This window comes from Blennius ocellaris (assembly GCF_963422515.1).
Source record: "Blennius ocellaris genome assembly, chromosome: 24".
Classification (NCBI taxonomy): Eukaryota; Metazoa; Chordata; class Actinopteri; order Blenniiformes; family Blenniidae; genus Blennius; species Blennius ocellaris.
Genome location: NC_137673.1, coordinates 4,601,418 through 4,627,171, shown reverse-complemented (window position 1 = coordinate 4,627,171; position 25,754 = coordinate 4,601,418). Strand labels below are relative to the sequence as shown.

The 25,754-nt window shown below is 48.2% G+C and overlaps 1 protein-coding gene across 2 annotated transcripts; it reads right to left on the bottom strand.

Moving 5' to 3' along the window:
• Positions 1-619: 619 nt before the first annotated feature.
• appa (amyloid beta (A4) precursor protein a) lies at positions 620-25,678 on the bottom strand. Of its 2 annotated transcripts, XM_080519613.1 has the most exons (17): positions 25,474-25,676; positions 12,785-12,952; positions 11,260-11,389; positions 11,068-11,180; positions 10,441-10,631; positions 9,953-10,275; positions 9,436-9,603; positions 7,143-7,276; positions 6,400-6,474; positions 6,064-6,222; positions 4,325-4,453; positions 4,126-4,225; positions 3,489-3,701; positions 3,321-3,374; positions 2,891-2,982; positions 2,157-2,303; positions 620-1,853 (listed from the first exon to the last, which is right to left on the bottom strand). In XM_080519613.1, the coding sequence occupies exons 1-17, from the start codon at positions 25,531-25,533 to the stop codon at positions 1,752-1,754; spliced, it is 2,358 nt and encodes a 785-aa protein (XP_080375739.1). In that variant the 5' UTR covers positions 25,534-25,676; the 3' UTR covers positions 620-1,751. The 2 variants fall into 2 exon arrangements, with proteins under 2 accessions (XP_080375739.1, XP_080375740.1); XM_080519614.1 differs by lacking the exon at positions 9,436-9,603 and having other exon boundaries at positions 25,474-25,678.
• Between the last annotated feature and the right edge of the window lie 76 nt (positions 25,679-25,754).

The window sequence follows — 25,754 nt, the reverse complement described above, 5'->3', positions numbered from 1 at the left end:
TCCTCTGAGCTGAATGATAAAACACCAGACTGAAAATGACAGATAATCTGACAGTTTTCAATGCGTGGGAGCAAAAAATCCTGATAATCCAACCTGCAGAAGATCAACGAGCATGACAAGCGTGATTTCCAATCCGTTCCGGATCGATTCTTTTTCAGTTTTTGATTTCAACATTTTGTTTGAACTAGAAAAAGAAAGAAAACAACTTGCGGTGATTTTGAAACATGCTGAGTGTTTCTGGGACAAAGAGTCCCCCTGACCCCCCCAACTGCAGGATTTTTAACCCCCCCACACTTCGAAAACTGCCGACCTCCCCCCGTTTTACCCAAACTACACAGCGACATGAATCGAACGAGAAAGAAACACAGCAGGAAGTGATTTTGGAGGATTTATCAACATAATATAGATTTGTTTTCATTCTTTAAGTGCATGAGGATCATTTACAAACCGAGATGAAGCTTTAAGGAAAGTAGCAGGTTTTTTTTCTTAAAAAAAGAAAAAAAAATCAATAAAAATAAAAGAGAAACACACTTAAAATCCCAAAAAGAAAATCACAGATTTTAAATGTGTATTTGTACATGATATCAAAGCAGAGCCCGTTCATCTAGATTCATATATATTTTTCATCGTTTTGAAGTCACGTGATCACGAGAAAGATACTAAATGTACAATCTTGCTAGAATGACAATCTATAATGTGAGAAAGGATCTCAGAGAGAGAGCAGCGTCAACGTCTCCTTTCTTTTTCTTTTTTTTTTTTTCCGTAGGTGTGTTTTTCTTTTTCCAAATCCCGTCATGCACTACACAGGAACAGCTAAGACTTCAGCATTACTTCAGTAACATTACACGTAATTTAAAAAAAAGGGACTTTACATCAGTTGACTTTTTTTTTTTTTGGTACTTTTTTTCGTCTTCTCCGTTTTCGTCTTTTTTTCTTTTTTTTTTTGAAAAACAAAACCATAAAGAGAAAAATTAAAAACAGCTCATTCGGAATACATAATTACTACATATTCAGCCTTTAAGAGCTTCGTGTGACTTAACACAGCCCAGCTGTTGTAAGAATGTAGATAAAATTAAAAAAAAAAGGAGGGTGATGAAGGAGGAGGAGGAGGAGGAGGAGGAGGGAGAGACTCCAGTGTGGACTGTGCAGTAGTGGTGCAGAAGGCGGGGAAACGCCGGGCCTCATTTAGAATACGTCACGTTGCCTATTTTTCAATCTAGAAGAGAGACGGATGAGGATGCGGTGGATTCTGCATGCAACCAGGTGTTGTAAATGAGGCCCGGGTCAGCATGCGCCCGTCACTGGTCCGATCAGCCTGCACACACCTGAAAGTAATAAAGACTAATGAAAAGAAATCCACCTAAACACTGGCCCTGACTCAGTGTGGAGAGAACCTGCTTCTTTCCCCAGAAACAAACAAAGCAAAATGAAATAACTAATTGATGCACCGGGCGGGCCTTTTGTTTTTTTGTTTTTTTTAATTTCTGTCATACATCAGCAGGCCCAGACGGAGCCACGACTTTGAAATAAAGTTAATTAAGTAATTAATAAGACGTCGTGCTCCAATAAAGTGAACGAACGTGGTGCAAACCGGCTCGGCCCAGGCAGGAAAAAAAAAAAAAGAATAGAAAGAAAGAAAGAAAGAAAGAAACCCCCAGCTACAGTTGTTCTGTATGTTTGTGACGAGATAAAGGAAGGAAGGATGAGGGAGGGAGGAGGGGTGAGATGTATGTGTGTGTGTGACAATCTCCTCAGTTCTGCATCTGTTCAAAGAACTTGTAGGTCGGGTTCTCGTAGCCGTTCTGCTGCATCTTCGAGAGGTGGCGCTCCTCGGGGGTGACGGCGGCATCCACCTATGGGGTGGGGGGGTGAGGGTGGGGGTGGGGGGGGAGAGGATCTATATTTAGAGATATTCTGGAAGCATTTTTACATTTTAAAATATATGGTTTTGTTGGAAATTGTGATGATGTGGCTTCATTATTGACACACACACACACACACACACACACACACACACACACACACACACACACACACACACACACACACACACACACACACACACACACACACACACACACACACACACACACACACACACACACACACACACACACACACACACACACACACACACACACACGCAGGTCAGTCACCTCGATCACTCCGTGGTGGATGGAGGTGTACTGCTTCTTCCTCAGCATCACCAGGGTGATAACGATCACGGTTGCTATGACGACGCCTCCCACCATCAGCCCGATGATGGCGCCCTTGTTGGAGCCCGCGTCCTCGGCGAAGAAGACCTGCGGGAGGCGGCGGTCAGGTGAGGAGGACGTCTTTAGTGATAATTACGCCGCTTCCCCAGTGCGGTTCCATTCCCCGCCGCCTCGCTTTGTCGTCTTCCCGATCGTCACGGTCTCGTCTCGCCGCTCGACAAAGGTGGAAATAATTCCTCCTCGTGGCCGTCGGGTGATTTACACAAAGGGGCGCTGATGCCGAATGACTCAGCTCAACTTAAAAGGAGTGACGGCTTCAGCCGCTCACAGACGGAACACGCAATCTCAACAACGCCGTCATCAGCCGGGCGATGAATCATCAAATTGTTGGCGAATTTCTAAATCTGATTGTTCGAGACATCTGGACATACATGAAACACTGCATGTGGAATAATCCAGCATAAAGCTGATTGAGGGGTGAGCGTTATGTGAACGAGTGGGAAATGTGATCCGCGGTGAAATGTGGGGATTAGTGGATTAAAGGTGAGGGGAGTCAGGTGAAAGGCTTTAGATCGAGGGTTTTGTGCCGGTTTGACAAGGAGCGGGATGAGATTAACGCCGTGGGAACACGACGACGTCGACGGCCAGCGGAACGCCTCCAATTGAGCCTTTACCAGTTTCTGGTGGTGGACTTCGTACTCGGCGCTCTGTCGGTCCTCCGTCTCCATCCGCAGCTCGGGAACGGCCTCCATCTTCATTCCGGTCACTGGCGAGGTCGAGGAAAAGCACAACCTATTATCGACGCCGACACGCGGCCGACGGCAGCATGTAGCGGCGGCGTACAGATCGCTATATGCTAATCTAAACAATGCTGTCCTAACACGACCTTCACTCTGAACGCCTCAGCAACATGTGGCGTCCCTCAGGGACTGATCCTTGGATCACCTTTGTTTCTGTTTTCAAACTCTCTGACGTAAAGTTCTGAATTTTGAAACCTCTGGTTTTCTGATATGGACACATTTCCAAAGCAGTGTTAAGAGCGGACTCTACAGCGTTTTATTAGAAACTCGAAAAACATAAATTTTTAGAAAGAGCAGAACCAACCTGGCCGTGTGGGAATTCCTCTGTCAAGGCTGGGGCGAGAGTCCACCAGCTCAACTGGAGCACAACAACAACAACAACAACAAATAAGCGAAATGACACTTTCTCAGCTGAAGAGCTCCACTGTCGTCAGCATATTTGCCCGGGTGATTCGGGGGGAAGGTGCGTTACCCTGGTTCTCGGTGTTGGGCTGGTTGAAGCTCTCGGGGTGGATGAAGCCGATGCCCCCCCGGCCCAGGGTGTCCTCCTGGGGCAGCAGGTCGCTCTGGCCGTCTCCCAGCTCCTGGTCGGGCATGAGGGCGTCGTTCCCGTAGCTCACCCGCACGTCTGTCTGGAGGTTGGCCAGCTGCTGGGCCATCTCGGCCTGGTCCCTCTGCAGGAGCTCTGCCGGGAGGAAGAGGGGGAAGTATGAACCTCTTACTTCGTCCATGTTCACTTATTAATGCACCTTTGAAATACACAATCCAAGACATAAACGCTCCCATATGAGAAGACACGTGACATGAATGTAAAAGCTTGGTGCTGGATGTGTGTGTTTGGTTCAGACAGAATCCCAGATGGCTGCGTGACGCATGAACTCCAGTAAACAGCGGCTGCAGGTTTAGAGCGAGAGAGGAGGGGATTTATCTCCCCTGCAAACGCTTTCATTTGACTGTGACCCGGAGAATTAGGCCAAACGTTCTTATCAAAGAAGAGAGGGAGCAAAAAAAAAAAAAAAAAGGAGGGCTGGAATTTGGAGTCCTCCACCGGTCTTCCATGTCCGACAAGCTCCGACTGAACGGTGGAGGATTCCGGGGTTGTGACTCACCGACTTGGTCCTTGATGTCGTCGGCCACGCCGGGCACTTTGTAGAGGAGGCCCAGAGACTGGTTCATACGCTCCTCGATCACACGCAGGTGGGTCAGAACCTGCACAACAAGCTGGGTTAGAGGTTTAGATCATAGATTATATACATTTGTATTTTTTACCGCCTTATATTTCGGTCCTCCATTCAACTCTGGGAGCACCTGAGGTCTGATCTGAGCCGCCTTCTTGGGGTCCACCATGCGGACGTGCTCAAAGTGTTTGAGGGTGTGCTGCCGGTCCTTCTGCTCGGCCCGGACGTACTTCTTCAGGAGGCTGAAGACGTGACGCGGCTGTAAGGCAAATTCACAGACCCGTGCATTCAGGGGAGCGAAGCCTTTTCCTGCAATTATACATTTCTGCAGCATAAATCCGCATCTTCTTTCCATAAATGTTCCAGATGGAAGAGGGACTTTAAAGATAATGTTGGAGAAAAGCTATTCACGAACCGTTAAACTCAAAGATTTCTGAGGCGTGAGAGTTCTGAGACAGATTTGACATTTTATTTTGAAAATGCGATGACAAAAACATTAATCTGTGCAAAAGAATTTTTCAAAATGCCATTTTCTTATGTTTAGAGTTACATTCTACAGTCATAAAAGTTCATTTCTGCAAGTTTAAAGTAAATTTTCTATGTGTAAAGTTAAACTTGATTGGTTTTAAATGGGCAATGTTAAGTTTTATATTTTATAGGTTTATTGTTCAATTCTACACATTCAAAGTAAAACATTTTTCATCAAATTGTTGTTAATGTTGAACGTTACATTTTTGTGTTCCAAGATCAATTTGAGAGGTTTTTCCGACATAGTTTTAGGCAGATTGAACAAGAAATATGATTCATGTCTATACCTAAAAGATTAAGATGAGTTATTTTGTTAAAAATCTATTTATAAAAATACAAATAATTTTTTTTTTTTATATAGATTATCAACAAAGGGTTTGTACATGGTTAAGTATGTCTATGCATGTAGGTGAGGGGTGTAGTATGTATATGTGCTTCCTTGTGTTATTCTCTTGAATCACATCAGTTCTGATTATTTCTATCCATTTAGGAGGAAATGTTCCAAGTGTTTCCGGCCGGCGCTCCAGATGTTCGGCACCTCTGCTCCAGCAGCAGCATCTCATCAGATGTGAAGCTTCCGAGACGTCGGATGCTGTTTTTAGTCGTTGATATTGAGCCGAGACTGCAGCAACTCTCCGTTTGATTAAAACAAGCCTGTCTGCTGCTTTCTCTCGTCAGACACCTTTTTACACTTTTAGCTCCTCTGCTTTAATGTCGACCCTTTTATGAGAAACACGGCTGTATTTATCTGGAACAAATCTTAATTTGTATGTGTTAAACCTTATTTTTCAGGAAAAATACAGGCAACAAACTCCTGTTGATATGAATTAATCGGCTAAAAGAAGAAGTTTAATATAAAATCACTGCAATATTTACTGTTTACTGTTGGAAGTGGTATAAATATCCCTCAAAAGTAGAAAATAGCTTATTTTTGGCAGGATTAGATTGAAGAGGCGTCAAGAAAAGAAGCCGAATTCAAATCTTGAAGAAGCTGCAACTTTAATCTGAAAGTCAAATCTGTAAAAGGAGCTTGTTTTTCTGCCGCTTCTATTCCGAGACGAGCCTCATGCTGCTAATGTGTGAGGTGTGAGATGTGTTTTCCTGTGTGAAGCTGTTAAATCCTTCCTCGCGGCTCCTGACCCCGTCACTGGTTCCATGTTCCACACAAATAAACCGTGTAAAGACACATGCAGGTCAAATATTCACGCATCAGGATGCGAGTTTGCAGGCTTGTTTTAAAGTGTGTGTGTGTGTGTGTGTGTGTGTGTGTGTGTGTGTGTGTGTGTGTGTGTGTGTGTGTGTGTGTGTGTGTGTGTGTGTGTGTGTGTGTGTGTGTGTTACCCTGGGCGGGTCCTGCTGCAGGGCCGTCAGGTAGCTCTCCAGGGCCAGGCGGCGCCGGTCGTTGAGCAGCGTCTCCACCCGGGCCATGTGCGTCTCCACCAGCTGCTGCCGCTCGCTGGCCGCCTCCTGCTCCAGAGCCTCCACCTTCTCCTGGAAACGCTGCACCGCCATTCAGTCTTTAGTAAATCACGCATTCACTACTTCGTTGTAAAAGACGCAAGTCATTTCCCGTTGTGGGAAACGACTCACAAGTTCATTTTAAACGCCGACGGATGAATGTCACGTATATTCCAGGTGGATACGACCAGTGTTGATGCGCTGCACCTGTCTTCTCACCTGGATGACGGCCTTCTTGTCGGCACGAGGAAGAGTCTTTGCGTCCCTCTCAGCTTCCTCCCACTCCCTCATCACCTGGCAGAGGAAAATCCTTCATTACAAGCGTTTCCTCTTTGATTCCACCCATCATCTTTATCGCGGTTTTATCAGAGCGCTGCCGTCCTTGGCTGCAAACTGTTTCTTCAGCTTTGTTACACATTTACCATTTTTTCTGAATAACTTGTTATTTAAGTCACGTTTCAATAACGAGCAAATCTATTTGTTCACATTTTGGGCACCACTAAGAAATGTGGGTTTGATGTAGTAAAAATGTATATTTAAGAGTAATTCTGCAGGAAAACCATCACTGTTCATTCCTTCGAAGTCTGAAGAAGAAGAAGTCTGAGTCCTTGGAAGGATTCCAGGCCGGACCGGACCTCTGAGGAGGAAGGCGGCCGTGTGAAATCGGTTGATGGAGCGCCTGCAGCTACTCGCTCCTCCCCACAAAAACCCTAATATCAAGTGCTTGTTTCTCGTCTGGCGCTTTGAACACGGTGACTTTGCCGCGGACTATCTGGCTCTCCGCCGGAGAGCGAGCCGCTTGATTAAAAAAAACACAATCAAAGTGAGAAACGGCTCGGCGGCCTCGGCCTCCAGGGACCAAATCTGCTTCAAAACACTCCGACATTTATTCTGCACAGTCACCGCGGCGGCTGGGTTCGGCATAATGACGTACAACACCGGACAGACCGAAGCACCAGTACCTGGGACATCCTCTCGCGGTGCTTGGCCTCCAGACTCTCCTTGGCCTTCTGGAAGTAGATGTGCTCGTTCTCGTCGGCCGGCGTCTCCAGGTAGTGGTCCACCGCGTCGGGGGAGCTGGGCGTGGCCGTGGGGACTGCGGCGGCGGCGGAGAACAAAAGACAAAGCGGAGGAGGTGAGGAGACTTCCGGGGACTTTCGTGTGCCGAATCTGGGACAAACCAGTCCAAAGTGGGTTAATGGCGTTAGTGTGAGCTCAGGAGAGAAAGAAAACACAAAAGGCGGCTGTAGCTGGAAGCCGACACCCACCGAGGAGCAAACAAGTGAAAGCCTCAGATGACCTGCAGTCCTTTGTAAAGCACAGCAGACAACCCCCGCCTGCACCCACTCCCATTTATATAACTTCATTGAGAGCGTGATCCAGCTCCCCTGCCAAACCTGACACCAGAGTTTATCCCGTGGGAGCAGCAGCCCAGGCGAAATTGAAAAAAAAAAAAATATATATATATATATATATATATATATATATAATTGGATGGGATATTGCGTGAAACTGGGATTTAACAAGAGGCGAGTCGATTATCTTTCCTCCAAACGTGCGGCTCAGGAGTGGCCGCCGGTGGATTCGTGAAGCCGTGAAGGTCGACGGCCACGTGAAATTGATTCACGCCGGCGGCGGTCGCACGGCTGCGCAAGACACAGGAACAAGAGAGGGAGGTTCTTCACTCCGACCCCAGCAGGGAGACGGCCGGAAATGCCAACGCATTTCATTTGTTTACATGAACACAAACTGTTCAATTTCAGTCATGTGTGAACAAAACGTGAATTTACAGATATAATGGGTGCTAAAGACGCATGTTTTTATCTGTTAAAAGACTGAGTAAACGACTGACGACGGACTAAACGACTGACTGAGTGTGTGAACGTCAGAAGTCACTGCAGTATTTTCTCAGCTCCCAAACTACTCATGCAGCTACAATGTGGCACTTAAACACTGTCGATAAAATTAGATCAAAATACAGGCGGACAGGGAGAGGACGAGTGCATTTTGCTGCAGGGAAACTCACACACACACACACACACACACACACAGACACAGACACAGACACAGACACACACACACACACACACACACACACACACACACACACACACACACACACACACACACACACACACACACACACACACACAGCAAGGTCATCCAACTTGACACACAGAAATCAGCATCGGGAGCTTCAACCTCCTGCTTCGAGTCACAAACGGCTTCAGGATGCAGTGAAGAAAGTTGTTTCTCCACCAGGAAATATCTCTGATGGCTCAACTTATCAAAACGCTGAAAATAATGGCGGCGATCATTTCCAGTTTTAACGATCGCGCCGATAATCAATCAGCACAATGTGATGTGGAAGGTGGGTTCGCTCTCGGAGCGTGAAATGCTGAAGTGATGAGATTTTTCTGACTGTCACCTTCGGAATATTTCACATTTTTAAAACTGCAGCGCGGCGGTTCCCCGTCTGGCTGAATGAGCGAAGTCATTTCCTCGGTGATGAGGAGCGAACGCCGCGGGCGGGCGTGAAACACGTGACGGAGAATCTCTTTAAATCATAAACTGTGCAGTATTTACGTTCACAAGAGCCGGGAGCGGCAATGCTTTGAAAATATTTGAAAAATAACCTGAAAAGACAACAGAATGTAGAAAACACTGTCATTTATGAAGGAAGTTTGTTACCTCTTGCCATTCCAGTTTCCACCACTGGTGTACGGAGTCTATGTCAAATGTAGACATTTTGGGGGAAATCGTACATTTCAGGAGGACACCTCTATATTTACAAAAAAAAAATTTCAAAGCACACGATTCAAAGGTCTTACCTTCATACACAAGTTTAGTTTTGCATAATTATTCAAATGTTTGATCAGAAAAAAGCAGTTAAAAGGGGGGAAAAAAAGCTTCTGATCCCATTTAAACCTGCATGTTTTACAAGCGAACGCAACGTAAAGCCGATTTGAAACAGACTCGACGTATTTAACGTGTGCGGCTGGCGAGATGTTAAACATACTGAACATGATCCTTGTTCCCACCGGGCGCAAAGCTCGGACTTTGGCAGACGAAGTTTGTTCGGGAGAAGCAGCAGAAGAGTTACAAGACGAGTAGTGACTTCAGAGGATTATTCAAATATCCGACGTGCAGGAAGTGTGAGAAGAAGTGAAGCACGCCAAGCGGGAGGCTGCAGCGGTTAATAAGCGGCGGTGGGACGACGGGCCGGAGGTCAGCGGGGCAGCGGGCGGGACTTACTGACGCTGCTGCAGACCGACATGCAGTACTCCTCTGACTCAAAGTTATTCCTGTTGCCGCCGCAGCCGCCGTAGATAAACTTGGCACAGCGGCCCTCCTCGCGGTCAAAGTACCAGCGGGACAGCATGGCCCGGCACGGACCCGTCTCCGCACTGGCCCAGCACACGTCTTGGAGAACACACACACACACACACACACACACACACACACACACACACGTCACGAACGCTATTGTGCCTAATGAATGCTGGGAGGTGATGAATGTGACGAACTGGAGAAAATGACAGCTGGGAAAATAACATGAGAAGCATTGAGGCGGTTTGAGAGGAAATAAAGGAGGCGTACTGTATAATAAAACAGTTTTCCCACACAAAAATACCTCAATATGTTGAGAAATCGAAACAAAAATATGGTTTTAAGATGCAGAACAGAAAAAAAAAAGAGCAACAACTAATTCAAGGTGTTTTGGCCCCCGGGCCCCTTGTTTGTGTTCCAGATGTTAATCAATGTTAATTACCCCGGACGACTTCCTCCACCGACTCCGTGGTGGTGGTGGTGGTGGTCGTCATGGCAACGCTGGTGGTGGGCTCGTCGTCGCCGTCGTCGAGCGTGTCGATGATGTCGTCGTCCTCGTCCTCGTCCTCCCCGGCCACCTCCTCGTCCTCCTCGCCGTCTCCGTCCCGGTCGGTGTCCAGCACGTCGTCCTCCTCCTCCTCCTCTTCCTCCTCCTCCTCCTCGTCATCGTCTTCCGCCACCTCCTCCTCTTCCTCCTCCACCTCCTGGATCACAGATGGTTTGGTTTCCTCTTGCTGCTCTGCTGGCTCCGGCTCCCGCACCATGCTGCGACGCGAGGAGGTAAAGGAGGGAGGGGTGAGGAGACACATGGAGGAGGAGGGGGGGCATGGCAGTGAGGAAGAGGACGACAATGAATGGAGGAAGGACGCATGCTTCAGATATTGTGGCCTGGTGGGACTGCTGAACTGAAACCATGGCGCGTTGCTGTACCTGTTGTCGGAGTAGTCGGTCTCCGCGCCGCCCCACCACACGTCGGAGTCGTCGGCGTCCTGCTCGGTGCTGTCGGCGTCGCGCTCCGCCTCGGCGGGGCAGCACACGAACTCCACGCCGCGGAAACGGTCGATGCCGCACGGCAGCAGCATCCCGTAGTCATGGAGATTCATGGTGCGGTCGCCGCAGGACTACGGAGACAAGGACGATGGGTGGATATGAAGGGTCTGCAGCTGGAGAACCTGGAGCTTCTTTTTTTAAACCGTTTTTTACTAAACTTTTGTCTCTTATTTCACACTTTGAAATGAGTCTTCCAGAAAAGAGTAAAACTTGGAGAGCGCTAAAAGGCTAAAACTGTTTCTATTGGGATAAAGAGGCAAGATCTTAGAATTAGCAAGCCGCTCTGAATTGTGTTTTTTTAACATGGAACCCACATACTTAGTTCCGCTGCTCATCCCACAAATGCATGTCTGAACAACCAGAACAAAACGTAGCCTCATAGAAGCAGCAGCTGCATTTAAGCGGCCACTTGTTTTGTCAATGTGACTGAATTCTTCCCGATCGGCCCGTTTCCATATACACTGAGCGCAGGTTGAACGCTGGTCGTATTCAGCAGTGGGTCCTCACCTCCTTGGCCACGGTGTGCCAGTGCAGGTGGCTCTCGCACTGGTCCATGCGCTCCTGGTGAAGGAACTTGCACTTGTCGGGTACGAGCAGAGCGTCGCTCACAAACTCCCCCACTGCGACACAGAGGACACGAGCACTCGGTATCACACACACACGAATACAAATACAAAGGGGGAACATCGGCGGACTCACCCAGGCAGCGGTACGGCACCACGATGTGCATGTGGCTGCGACACTGCTTGCGGCCCTTCTTGCACCAGTTCTGGATGCTGACCGGCTGGTTGGCCTCCACCACGTTGGTGATCTGCAGCTCCGGGTACACCTGCACAGACGGGTCCACATAGTTCTTTTTCCAGACACACCGGGACCAGTTTTCCACGCGCATTTAGCTTCGCGCAGCCTAATTACAAGCTGGCGGCGGCCGGGCGAGGTCACGTGGACTTAAGCGGCTTGTTTACCGAGCAGAGTTTCGGCATCGTGTCAAGTTGCCAAATTGGGGATTTTGGTGGCTAAAAACAAATCTGCTCACTCACAGCAGACTTATTTGTCTCTGACACACAGAACAAAATGTTTCCAACCAGAGTCACCTGCAAACTAAAAGTCCTCTGTGGATTTCCATCGCAGCGGCGCCGAGTTCTGTCAAGCTGCTTGAGAAACGGCCGTTGCAGGCGAGTCGCCACCCTGTGACCTCGTATGGAAACTCTCCACTCCTCACGCCTACTCTAGATGCCCCTAATCCCCCGCTGCATGCCCTCCCACACACAATCCAATTGCACTGGCTCAACAAGTAATACAGCTAATTACCGGATCCCGATCCTGCTGCAGCGCCGCACTCTGGATTCTTGCACATGAACAAGTTGATCTACGGCATCTGTTTTTATAAAGTGGGCCAAGCCTTCTGTGGGGGGGGGGGGTCAGGGGGACGCCTTTTCCCAGGGTTCAGATCGGGGTCAGCAACACTCAAGGGGGTGAATTCTCCATAATCAGCAAACTGCATGCACTTAAAACTCATAGCTTCAACCGTCATTTACATCTTTGATGAAGTCGTATTACAGTTTAAGCTGCCAGACGGCGCCTCAACGACAATGAAAGTCCTTCAGTGACGACTTCCAATAAAGACGCTGCGCCGCTACCTGCTCAATCACTGTAATTTGCTCTTGGTGTCGACTTGCAATTCGCATTCAAATGTCGCTGCGATGAAATGCGACGGCTCAAACCTCCGCGAAACGTTTGAGGGTCGTTATGAGGCGGCGAAATGGGGAGCGATATCTGTGACGGGCGAATCAATCTGAAAGCAGCGTCTTTAGTCTTTGCTGCCTAAAATAGATAAATGTCTTTTCTCAAAACCTTGAAGCTCACTTCTTCTTCTTTTTTTTTTTTTAAACACAAAACACACCAAGTCATCTCAGCATTAAAGCTGCAGTGTCGACGATTCGTGTGACGTCTGTTTTGTCCACTGGGGGGCAGTGGTCAGCCCAGTTCCTGCACCAGTGGAAAATATTGCTTCTTGCCCCAACCATAGATTAGAATTCACACTTTTGTCTTATCATATTTTTATTTAATAAACCTATTGCTGGTTAATATGATCATACAGGTTTTTATAACTCTCTACATGCATTGATTTAAATCAGCTCAAACTTTATTGCAAACTGGGACATATTCCAGGATTTTTTCTTCCTGCTGGAGTGAAAGAGAAGGTGAGCAGCTTGTACTGTACCTCCTGGCAGTACTGCAGGATGCCCTCCTTGGTGCCGATGCAGCTCTTGGTGCCCGACAGGTCTGGCTCCCACTTGCCGCTCTGCACGTTGATGTGCATGTTGAGTTTACCGCAGAACATGGCCACCTGGGGCTCCGCCAGCAGACCCATGGAAACATCTGTAGGCACCTACAGGAGACATGAGGGAGATTTAATGAGACGTACCGCTCCGGTTAAAACTCCTTGAGCTCTTGCGCTGAAAAATGCAGGACGCAATTAAATTTTATTGCTGGGGTGGAGGGGCGGGGAGAGATTAGCGTGCGAGATGAAAAGTAAGATGAGGGCCGGGGCAGACGCTTCTCTTCCAATTTAATTGAAAACGCCAGCCTGGACTTAAACACTGCTGCACTTCCTCGCGCCGTTTCTCCTGCCGCAATCTGCTCCAAAACACACGAGGCTGGAAATGAAAAACCCAGCGAAGGAGCGAAGCTGAAGTGGTGGACGCGCAAAAAATCAATACCTTAACAGGAATAAATCACCTCAAGCAACAAGCAATCAAACACTTCAGCCGTGGCGCGTCCCGTATAGGAGCAGTCTGTGTCTTTCCAGGACATGATGGGGTTTATTCTCTCTCGTAGTGCAGAACAAGCGCAGGATGGCCTGGAGGCAAAGCCATGAGTGTGTGTGTGTGTGTGTGTGTGTGTGTGTGTGTGTGTGTGTGTGTGTGTGTGTGTGTGTGTGTGTGTGTGTGTGTGTGTGGCAGGGAAAGTTTAGCATGAACCTATTAATTTCTGTGTTAATTCATGCTGGTTTGTGGAGAGGAGTCGCTGAATGTCGGCATTGTGCTGGCAAATGAGCTGCCGTCTAAATGAGAGGCTGAAAGAGGAGGAGATCGGGGGTTTGGGGGGGGGGGGGGGTGCCATTGTCTACTCCCTAATCTCGTTAATGGTTCTGAAGACCCTGGCAGGCAAACAAATGTTGTTTTGTGAGATGGATAGCAGATTTTTCTTTTCTCCCTCCCTTCTCTGATATGAGCGGGGGGTGGGGGGTGGGGGGGTGGGGGTGGGGGGGTGGGGGGGGGGGATCGATTCTGTTGCATCGCTGCACAGATCAACTTCTTCAGCTTTCAAAAGCAGACGTCTGTGTCACTCGTGTCCTCGTTAGTTTCACAATCTTTCGTTTACCCGGCGATGGTATTTGATCTCCAGTAAATGGATTTCACCCCCACCGTGCTATTCTTTCACTTACACCGTGACAGGGGGAGATGGGGAGTCGAACCTGCAACCTTCTGATTGAGAGACGACGGCCGAATTAATCCGAAGCCTTTAATGACGATCTTCAACAAAACATGTGACATTTATTTTCCAGATGCAACTTTCCTGTTCCAGAATACGGTAAATGTTAACTTCACCACGCCTTCAAAATGTCGGCCAACCTTTCATCGCGGTCGTTTTGATTTCAAATGACTTTTAGCGAGCGGAGGCTTGGCGACTTGCACCTCAGACGCACAGCAGAAGACACCCGAAGGCAAGTATTTCATCAGTGTGACGTCTCATGAATGAAGAGAGACCTTCACACACACACACACACACAGGAGATCAGCTTTCACTTCCGGGGGTCATATTTGCACCTTGAAAAGTTCACACCCCCCCCCCCCCCCCCCCCCCCCCCGGGGCAACATCACAAGCTGCCAGTGAAATCATTAACCCCCTCCCACACACACACACACACACACACACACACACACACACACACACAGAGCAGGGTGGAAAATCCCCTCTTGGCCGTGGTCCTCCTTCGACTCCAACACATGACAACTTAACCCTGGCGGCCATCAGTCATGACGCCAAGCCATCTGCACCAACCCGGTTCATTCGGGGGGGGGAGGGGGGGGGGGTAACAGGTGGGGATCACAGCCCATCCTGCTCATTAAACCCAAGAAAAGATGAAAGTTACTTTCTGACGATGATAAACCAAGAGCTTTGTGGACGTATGAAGGAAAATCAGCGCAGACCGGTTGCCGATATTCAAATTCTGTGTGTCCTCTTCTTTCGGCTCTATAATCACAGCCTCGCTCTGGTTTGTGCTGCTTGGTGTTGTTGGGAGGAGGACGAGAGGAGGGAGTGAACCTCGACTGGAAAGATTATAAATCAGAGTCTTGGGGACGACGGCGAAGGCAGGAAAGTGAAAGGGAAGAACAATAACCACAATTGCGGCGGACAGGGAGAGATTGGAGAACAGATGAATTGGACAATGAGGCTTCGGGCTCGAACAGAAGGTCGAGCTCTTTGTACGGCCAAACGTGACGGAGGAGGAGGAGGAGGAGGAAGAGGCTGGTGGATATCTGAGAGGCAGGAAAGAGAAATGGCTGCTTCACACAAAGTCGTGTCCATCGTCTTCTGCTCGGTCTTTACGGTGAATCGTTCCCTACACGTCTGCGTGTTCCCTCGGCGCGTCCATACGTGGCATTGTGTGCAGCGCCCCTACAGGCCTGGCGTGAACACTACAGCATTGTTGTAAACGGAATTGCTCCGTCTCTGTGTGGACACCAGCCTTCTTTCCTGTCCTTTACGTCTCAGCTCTGGTCCGCCGTCCTGCCCGGCTGCCAGCCGCTGATCCCATGGAGGGCGGGGGTAATAATCTGGGCACTGAGGATTATCACGGCAGCCCGGCCGGGAGAAATATCCCCCTTTGGTCTCAATCTGGTATGATAGCCATCGCCTTTGACGTCTGGGAATACGAGGCCGATCCCACACGAGACGGACCGCTCAAAAGATGATTTAATTGAAGTCGGAGCAAAAAAGCGGCGAGCAGAAATGAGACGCAAGAAACCCAGCAATTCATCAAAAAAAATGCTGCGCGGCCCCACGCTGCCGCCATTAATCTAATTATCTGACGAAAGAACCCTTTCGCTTGATAAGAAAATACCATTTTCTTACTTTTAAGATGCCAGAGGAGAAACAACTGTGGATAGTCTTGCAAACAAAAGCCTGAATGGTGCATGGTACGGTCGTACGTCTCGGCGGAGGAGTCGCGCGCAGAGCACTTGCAGATGTTTGCGTGTCTGCAGGCAAACGGCGGCACGGCATTGGGGTGGGGGGGGGATCACGGCGGTTATGGGCAGCAAACGCAGACCTAATCTTTCGGGCCTGCGGTCCCATCTGGGCCCACAAAATTAAGATGCACGAAGCCCGCGTCCATGTTGTCGGGGGCTTAGCGTGCAATGTTCCTCCACAAGCAGTAAAAAGCACTCAACATCAGCGCAATAATTTCAGGATGAAATCAAATTCATTTCCCCGAGGGAGGCGTATAAAAGAGAGAGAAGAGGAGGAAAAAAAAAACAAAAAACAAACAACATGGACAAACTCCCCCCCAAAAAAACTATCTAATAACGTAATGCAATAACACACAAGTTTATTGTCGTAAAGAGATTAACGAGAGATTATTTGGCCTTGCAATTGGACGGAGTGCTTTGCCAGCCTGAGGACGTTTGTGATGCGGCACTTTTGCACGACACACGGGTGACTTCAATCAGATCTATCGGCAGAATCAAGAGATGGCGTGCACGCGGCCGCCACGAGTCGGAGCTACAGAGCCGCCGGTGTGATAATCAGACACAATAACGCAATTTATGTAAAAAAAAAAAATGTATACCCTCACCAGACTGACATTAATAGAATAGAGTCTGAATTGCAGGGACACTAATGGCCTCATCAGTCATTGCATGTGAATGGAAGAGAAATATTACATCACATAAGTTGCGCACACACACACACACACACACACACACAATGCATGATCTCCCTCACATGGCTGAGGCACAGTTTAATCTATTCCAGTGGAGCACGCACGCACACACACACACACACACACACACACACACTTTGAAGTGTCCCCGTGGGCGCTGGTCCTGCAGTGCCATTAATTGTACAGTCTTATCTGTGTGGCCCAGGCCTGCCACGGGGGAGTTGGGTGAAGGTAGAGGCGGGGGCGGGGTGAGAGAGGGAGGGTTCCTCAGATCAGCCCTCATCCCCGAAGGGGGGCTGGGGAGGGGGGGGGGGGGGTAGCGCTCCCCGGGGAGTGAGATGTGTTGCAAGAGCTCCACACACACGACCCCTCCACCCCTCCACCCTCTCACATCTTTTCCAGACGTCTTCGGCCTCGTCCACAGCTAACGAGACGAGGGGGGGGGCGTCGCCGCCCCACACGCCCCCAGATTATGTCGGCTCGCGGTCGGTAACAAAGGTGGCTCCCACACGAGTGACGGGGCGTGTTGGAGATACAACAAACCGACACGGTTTCCCTTAAAGCCTGCTGCCGGCGAGCAGATCCCCGCACGCTGCCTGCTCAATTAGAAGAAGGTCAAACAGCCCTTCACTGGCCACTCATTAAAATACTGAGTGCTGCTGCGGCACGTTTCACCACTTTTGTAGTGTTTAACGTCGTATAAACAGATAAAAGCCTGACTTCTTGTTTCAGAAGAGTTTTGCGTTTAACGTGGCAACGCTTAGAAAACGATATACGGAAAAGGATGCTGGCTCTTCAAACACTAGAACTGCACAGTCGCCTTTTCCCCGTTTCCACGGAGACAGAGCGTTTAGAAAAAAGTAGTATTTTCATAGGCTCCGAGCATCGTTGTCCAGACATCTACATAAAATACTACAACTCACATTTAACTCTCATTTTTTTTTTATACGAATTTTCACTACAGTGCAGATGAGACGCTTTACAATTCCACTGAAGAAACAGAAGCACCGACAGAAACGGAACAATCTGGGCGTGGTTTTTGTTCTCCAGTGTGGGAATGAGGCTATAATGAAACCCGAGCGTTCATTCAGGCATTTCTTTAATCAATAAATCCGATTCCGACTTGAATGGACGTCGATCCGCTCGGCGGGAAACGTCAAGCTGACGCAATGGAACGTTCCCCCAAACGTGTCCTCGTCTCCGTTAAAAAGCTCCTCTCAGTGGAAGTTGTTTAAATGATTGTCTTCATTCATATTCAGCGCGATTAAGCTGCGACTCCAGGGTTTCCTCAGGAATTAACATCTCAGACAAATCTCTTTTAAATCTGATTAGGAGCGTGTAAGGGGAGAAAGAGAGACAAAAATAACCAACAGTTCTGACTTCTTCTGCCCACTTAATTTGTCGAGACGTGATGGAGGGACTCTCGGTTTCCTGAGTTATAATCACCATGGAAACGGAGGCTGCAGGCGGCCCCGGGGAACGGCCTGCGATAACCTCCCTCCGTCATGGCTGCAGCAACCTGAGGCAACACCATTACCAGAGTCACCTGGGAGCGGGAATTTCATCATCGGGGGGGGGGGTTCGCCTGGGAAGACAGCTGAGTGTGTGTGTGTGTGTGTGGGTTTGTGTGTGTAAAAGTGATAGTTAAACCACCGTAACGACCTGCTCATTCAGAGTAAACTGGCCCTGACCTTGCTGATGTCCATTAACTCTGCAGCCACACACACACACACACACACACACACACACACACACACACACACACACACACACACACACACACACACACACACACACACACACACACACACACACAATAAAGCTGCGTGTTAAACATTTGGTGGTCTGATAATTGTGTTGCCAAATAAAAACGATAGAAAAGATTTCTATCGAAGGATTTTTTTTTTAAATGATTGTTTGCTGGAAGCTTCAAAGTCCTTATGGGGATGTGGACTCGAGCACACACACACACACACGACACACACAATCAAACATACTTATACACAGAAACACGTACATACATCAGCATGTGCACACACAATAGAAGACACACACACAATAGAAGACACACACACAATGAGAAAGCGAGAGAGAGACAGACAGACACACACACACACAACTGTACAAACACAGGAAGCGCAAACAGGACTTTATCATGGAGCCCAAACAGGAAACAGATCCAGAAATAGACGCCATGGTCGAGAAAACTCGTCCACCTCCTGACGCAAATCTGTCCCCCTCATTCACATTCTGCCACACGCGCACACACACACACACGCGCGCATGGCTTGGCATTTCAAACAAGTGTTCCAATTTCACAGTTGGACTGCGAGAGCACTTGTCATCTACAATTGATGGTGTGTTGCCGCCTCGAAGAGGCGCGAGTTTCAGAAGCCCTCTGATCTGCGAGTCTCCAGCCGATGGCGTGCAGCTCATCAGTGACATACTGTATGGAGGATGACACAGATTTCAAAATGAAAAAAACAAAAAAGAAAGGTTAGAATAGATGGAAGGCGAGGGATGGGGGGAAATAACACGGAGCGGCCTAATTATAGTCCGAGTGTTGGGTACCGGGGGAAGAGGCTGCACTGCTATGGAAACCGTGCACGCCCAAGACGTCGAGCGCATGAGATCACTTCTGAGAGACAGACCCTAGAAACGACGAGTCGTGGCTTTTCAATGTGTCGATAGTGCAAAGAATCAAGTTTTCAGAACGACGAATCAGCAAAAATCGGCTTTTTTTTTTTAGCAGCTACGGGAATAATGGAAAGACGTCTGAAGAGCCAGGGAATATTCCTGTGGTTCTAAACAGGAAATGTTTCCCCCAAAGCATAATTTTCTCCGGTTTTCTGAGCGGCTCTGTTTAACTTTTGTGCCTGAAAAGCTCCAGAATTCCATTATAAATGTAATCTTGGTCGCCAGACAGGACAATACCGCGATCTCCTGTGGAGTTGACCTCTATGGAGGGACTAGTGGACGGATTCTGCAGCGCAACCGATAACAATTGTGGGCGTACGAGTCAACACCATTATCCCCCGTTTCCCCTGTTTCACCTGCGCATCCAAAAACATTTGAGATGAATTGGCGAGTAAAAATTAAATGGAGATGCGACAGGCATGTGGGATCAGCTCCAGACCCTTTCTTACCGTTTTCTGGGAAGGGAAACACGTTTAGAAGAATTTTGATTTTGCAAACTTTGCAAAACAAAACTGCTACTATGATAAATATCTCGCCTCACACTGGGGAACACGTGGAATTGTCCTCATTAGTCTCTTGGCTGTTTCAGCACACATCCAACACTGAGGATGTGTTTAATTCCAATTCTGCAGACTCAACTCAACAACTACAGTTACTGTGCATCTCTCTGCTGACTCAGCATTTACAGGATCAAAACCGCTCTGCCCATGCTGGGTTAATGAGTCAGTAACATCAGTGCTTCCCCCTCTTTTTGAGATCAACACTGCAGCGATATACAACGTTCTGCGAGTGTCCCGCTTCCAAGTGTCGGTAAAGTGCTTCGTTTTTGTGGAGAAGCTCGAGAACCAAACGCGAGGTCGTATCCGAGCGGAAGGTCAGAGTCGCTTTGGCCACGCCGCAGGCCTCAATGTGACTCGGGGCTCTGATGGCCGGACGATTGGCCACAATGGCGCCGCAGCATCGGCGCCGTGGCGAGTAAAGATGGAACGGCTCCGTGGAAGCTGCTGCTGAGTAATTGGTCCGTCCGGCGCGTTTCACAGCTTATTATTCAGATTCTGTAACCAACAGCTGCTTACTCAGCAGCGTCCAAATGAAAACCGTGTCTTTGTGGCGCACTGCTGATATTTACAGACGGGAAGAACAGTGGAGTGGTGATGAATGGTGGGAGCTTGGCTCTGGTATGAACGGTGGGGGGAGAACGCTCCCAGAGGACAGGCAGGCCGTGAAGTATGTGTTTGACCTATTAGAGCTCATTATAAGGCCGTCACGAGGAGGAATAGGTGAGAAATACAACAAGAAGGCTTTTCAGACCATCGCTTTGCAGGAGAAATTGTTGATTCTTATGAGTTGTTGCAGGATAATGTCCAATCCTGATCTGATATTGTAAAACAAAAGGGCTAAACCCATCTTCTGAAGCCGCCGTCCACACCATCAGACACTCGATATGCCTGCGTTCATCTCATTCAGAGGCCGGCCCGTGCAGCACAAAGCCGCCCTTTCAGCTCGCCGCTGGCCTCCGACCAGCGCCGCTAGATTCCTGCCATGCCGTGAAAAGAAGGGGATGCCGCCCGTCAGAGAGGGAAAAACACACGGGGGGGCAACTGGAGAGCAAAAAAAAAAAAAAGAAAGAAAGAAAAAGGACGTATGACGGGGAGTTCGATGCTGAAAAACAGCTGATTTTCATCCCTCATTGACACGTAGATGTGTCGTTCCTGATCGCCATGACGACAGGAACAACGTATGAAAAAGGTCAGGAATTCTTTTCTCCTCTACAGACAGACAGAGGTGGTGGTGCTGGTGGGGGGGGGCATTAATTGGGAGCACTGCAGTGTCACTGTTGTTGTTGTTGACACAACCCAGACAGACAATGTGGATCTCCCACAAGGAATTTTCATAGCCGGCTCTTGGCAGTCTTGCTTGGATTATAAAAAGGCTTGAGAGAAGAAAGATGGGGGCGGGGGAAGAAAAAAAACCAAGAGATGCTTGACACAAATTCCTTTCTCGCCACGCTTTTTTTTTTTTTTTTTGAAGAGGACAGACGCTCTCGACTTCTGTCAATATCCAATATTTCTGACAGGAGGAACGACAGGCTGCGTCTGACAGCCTCATATTAAAGCGGTGGGACTGCAAGAAAAAACAGACTGCAAAACCAAAAATGGAGCGCATATCTGGCAACATACTCTTTTGTATGTGGAAAAAAAACCTTTTTGACGTGACCAAAGAAATGGATCATTTCTTGGCCTATTTTGCTTTGAGCTGGATTGACCGGAAACCCTGTACCGGCTTGCTTGAGCTCATTTAAATGATCTAAATGTTAAACTTTGGTTTGGAATGAGAATACACACAACATTTAAATACTCGACAGACTACAACCTCGTTTTAAGGTTTTCTGGTCGCTACAGGAAGTGACAAGTCACTTTAATAGTGTGATTTTAAGAAAAATACACAGGCTGCAGTTACATTTTTCACAATTTAATGCAATAAAGTAAAGGAACCAGTGTGATGCTTTTAAAAATGGCTACTCTCCCTCATTCAGAAACTCACATCTGCCTCTCTATTCCAGACAGATTACCAAACGCACCATTACCGAACAGAATTTCACAACATTTTCGATCAAATTACTTTCTTTCACTCCCACAACCTGTTTGCACACATTTACAGCCAAATGAGGTTGACGTCTGCAGCGCTGCAGGAAATGATGTCCCTCACTGAATATATTTTCTGGAGACGACGGTAATCGTCTTTCAGCTGGACCCACTTCTTGATTCGACTCGAGCTTTACTCTGCGGTTTGAACCCCGACGCACCAATCAGAAGCTCATCGGGTTTTTAAGGCTCTTGGTGAGAGTGGGCGTGTCCGCCGGCGTTTGGCTTCACTGTGACGTCCAGACAGCAGAGCACCGGAGACTGGGCGCTAACATGACTTCCAATTGACAGATTAAAACGCTGAAAAACAGAAAATATCCCATAGCTGGACTCTCCCATCTCGCAAATCAGAGCAGCGGCTTTTCTATCAAAAGGTCACTTCAATTGTCAATAAGTCATACCCGACGTGTAAAACCTCAAGCCACCGTTGGTTTTCTCTTCACCATGCTGGGTTAAGCACAAAGTTCATACTCCTCCTCCTCGGAGGGCCGTCTAAAGCTTCCCTCTGCAGAATGCTAATGACAAACAGAGACGTACAGGCAGTGCAGGTGAGCGTGCACAATAATGCATAAAGAAAGCGATGAAGACGGGAGGCAGGAGGGAGGTACACGGGTGTCAAGTGGATTTCTCCTTCAAAAGAAGAGAAACTGCAGTGTGAGCAGCAGGGAGGGCGCCACAGACAGAAACACTGGCAGTGCCAACAGGCATAATGGCATTAAGGCTCGCTAATAAGGGAAGAGGGCCACGGCGCCCCAGGCTGAAAGACTGCAGTATGCACACAAACACACTGCCTGCACCCATCCAACAGCCATTTCCCGAGGATTTACAAACACACAAAGGCTGCCATCCAACTCCCACGCTCCACACGGTGCACAGGGCGGGCCCGCCAGGAAGAGCCGCTTCCTCCGGCCCAGTGCGTTTCAGAGAGCACCGGCGGATCGAGAAGCGCCGGCCAGATCGAGGCCTCGCTGCGTGTCACTTCAGGGCCTCGTTTAATCGCACGGACAATAAGCGCGGGGCTCCAGTCCAACCGGTGCACACTTTCCATTGCTCATCATCGCCTTTTGCCCTTTGATGTTCGGAAGAATGTAAACAGGCGAATCACAATGAGCAAAGGCGGTCCTGAAGTGACCCTCGCCGAAGGACTGCCGACAAAGGCGACGCTTTGCTTGATGAGCAGCGCGAACTCTTGGTTCCGACCCGGCTGATTACAGGTGACGTGCAGGAAACAATGTGGATCAGCCGCCACACGTCCCCTCCGTCATCCCAACCACAAAAAAGCCGACACTGAAGGGATAAATCAGCTACAACAAAGGGCCCTAAGGCGAGTGCGGCGGCCGATAATTGGAGCTACTGATGGATACATCATGCTTACAAAGCTTCGATCCAGATACACCACAGGTGACACGGCACAGCAGCTGCTTTGGAGCAGACCAGTGATTATCCCTATATGATGCGCACATTAAAAAACAAAGACACAAGGGAACTACGTCATGCTCTAACTGGAGCTACTGCAGCAAACACTACCAGACTAGATGATAATAGTAATACAATAAAAGGATTATAGTGCACTTGTGAAGAAGTCTGTGAAATACTGACTTTAGAATGGGAAAAATTCATGTCAAACTGGAAGTTTCCCACTTCAGCGAGCTCTAAAATGCAGATTTTGTATCAACGTAACGTGACGGCGTGTCTTTGCTAGTAGCGAAATGCTGTAACCCTTGTTAGCGTCCCCCGCGACAGAAAAACAACAGCGTCTCTAAAAGTACCTCAACAACATTGACTTTTATCATCTTTGTGTCGTGTCACGCATCTCTTGGAAATACTACACACCATTTATCTGTACATTTTCCCAGACGGGAAACGGGAAGTTCCCAACTGTAGGAATACCTCATGAAATCCTGCAATTAGCTTGGTAGCTTTCCACGACAATACAGACGTGTTTATTTAAATAGATTAAAAGCCAAGAAGATATTTAAACAGTTTAATAGATGGTAGGTTTGATCGACAGCGGGGATTGTGAAATACAGAGATAGCTGGACAGGTCGGCCTTCAAAAAGAGATTTGCAGTTTTCCAGACACTTGGGCAGGACTTAGGCAATCGTGGTGTGGCTTCAGGAATGAGTAATTTCCCCTACAGGAAGGCCACGCTGCCAATAATTTCCCCAACAACATTCAATACTGAAGCCAGCCTTTAAAACAGACACGAATGACCAGTTTGGGGGGAATTTTCCAGAAGGAAATCACATCTTCGCTTGAAAAAGGAGGAACTTAAATATCACTGTGGAAACGTATACTTCAAACTCCTGACTTTTGGGCGTCAGGTTACATTAAAAAAAAAAAAAAAAAAAAAAGGCACAGGACGTGTTAAAAATAGACATTTTTGAAGCCTGTTATGACAAAGGGAAATTGATGGCTTGTGACAGAAGCGGTGGGCAGTGATTTTGTGGCGTCGTAACGTCCACGGGGTCTCTTCTCGTGACATTGTGAGTCGTGGGAGAGACGAAAAGCAACAATGCGAGTGAAAATATCCCGTCGGTTTCCCAGTTTCTCCCCGAGCCTGAATAAATGCTGCAGTGCACCGCCGCCATCTTGCTCCTCTCCCCTCCGCCGACTGGGACTCAATGAAAAAAAAAACCCGCTTTTAAACGCAGACCCACACGTTTATCGTGTCCTTTTATTTCAGTATTTCACTCGAAAAACGTTCATTTACGCTTAAAAAAATCGAGCGTCGTTTTATTAACGCCGAGGCTGGAAATCTCAGTTGAGTTATTTCTATTCCTAAAACACGCCCACTCCCTTTAAAAAACGAGCCCCGGGGACATGGAAAATGACAAGACGCCTTTCTGTTTTTATTATTCATACAGAGTCTAAGCACTAAATTATCTCAAGGTGGGAATAAAATACATCCGTCTAAATACAAAAAAAGGGCTTCGCTTGAGAAAAACGCATCTCAGAGAGATGAAAAGGCGGATTGAACGACTCAAAACGGAAACCTGCACCTTCGACACATCCGATATGTGTAAATTACGGTCAAATCTGCTTGTATATTCATCGATTTTTGAGTAAAAATGCCCCCAAATCAGTGTCTCGTTCACAAATAGGATTCACAGCAATGTTGCGATCGCTATGTTATTACAACACGCACCTGGTCAAATCCTTTTTTAACTTAAACAACGCCACCAGAATCAATCTGATGCTGCACATTGTTTATAAACACCACCAAATAAATACAAAACAGTAAAAAAATAACAAACATACATGTTTCTAAACAACACAAGTGTTCATCCCGCGTTATCGCATTCACACGTCCCTCCGAGACCTATCAAATTAAATCAACTGAACTCAATTGAAGCAGCTGTGACTGGATTTTCTGCAACGTTTTGGAAATATTACGACGAGAAGTGAGCGTTTATGAAAAACGTGACGTATCTGGTTGATTTAGGATCAGTTTGAGTGCCAATAAAGGAAGCGAAAAGACAGCCAGAGCCTCAACTTTGAAGGAAGAGCAGCCCAACTTCCGGTGGTGTTCGCCGCCACCTTGACATATCGTGGCAATATGGTGGAAAACGCAAATTCTCGGATTTTTTTCCCCCCTTCTTCCCCCTCCTTTCTCCTTACCTCGACAGACAGAGCCGTGGCCGCCACGGCCAGCAGCAGTAGAGCCACTCGGTCCCCCATGTCGCCTCGGTGTCACGACGCTCCTCGAGCCGCTTTAGAGATGTCGCTGTTGTGAAGGGAAAAACGGAGCGTATGTGCGTCCGCCGCCGGTGACTCCCGTTGTCTGACGACGAGCGATACCGAGGCTGCACAGCTGCTCCGCGCCTGATCACCTGACCACAACCGAGTGGGATTAACGCACACGCGCGCGCGCACACGACCCCCCCCCCCTCCCCCCCGCG

What these genes read in the sequence shown, in the direction of transcription:
- appa (XM_080519613.1), bottom strand. Translation starts at nt 25,533, where the DNA reads ATGGGGGACCGAGTGGCTCTACTGCTGCTGGCCGTGGCGGCCACGGCT. An exon ending in CGGCTCAGATCAGACCTCAG is followed by an intron (nt 4,226 to 4,324) that starts GTGCTCCCAGAG and finishes CTTGTTGTGCAG; the next exon opens with GTTCTGACCCACCTGCGTGT. An exon ending in AAGTCCACCACCAGAAACTG is followed by an intron (nt 2,304 to 2,890) that starts GTAAAGGCTCAA and finishes CGCCTCCCGCAG; the next exon opens with GTCTTCTTCGCCGAGGACGC.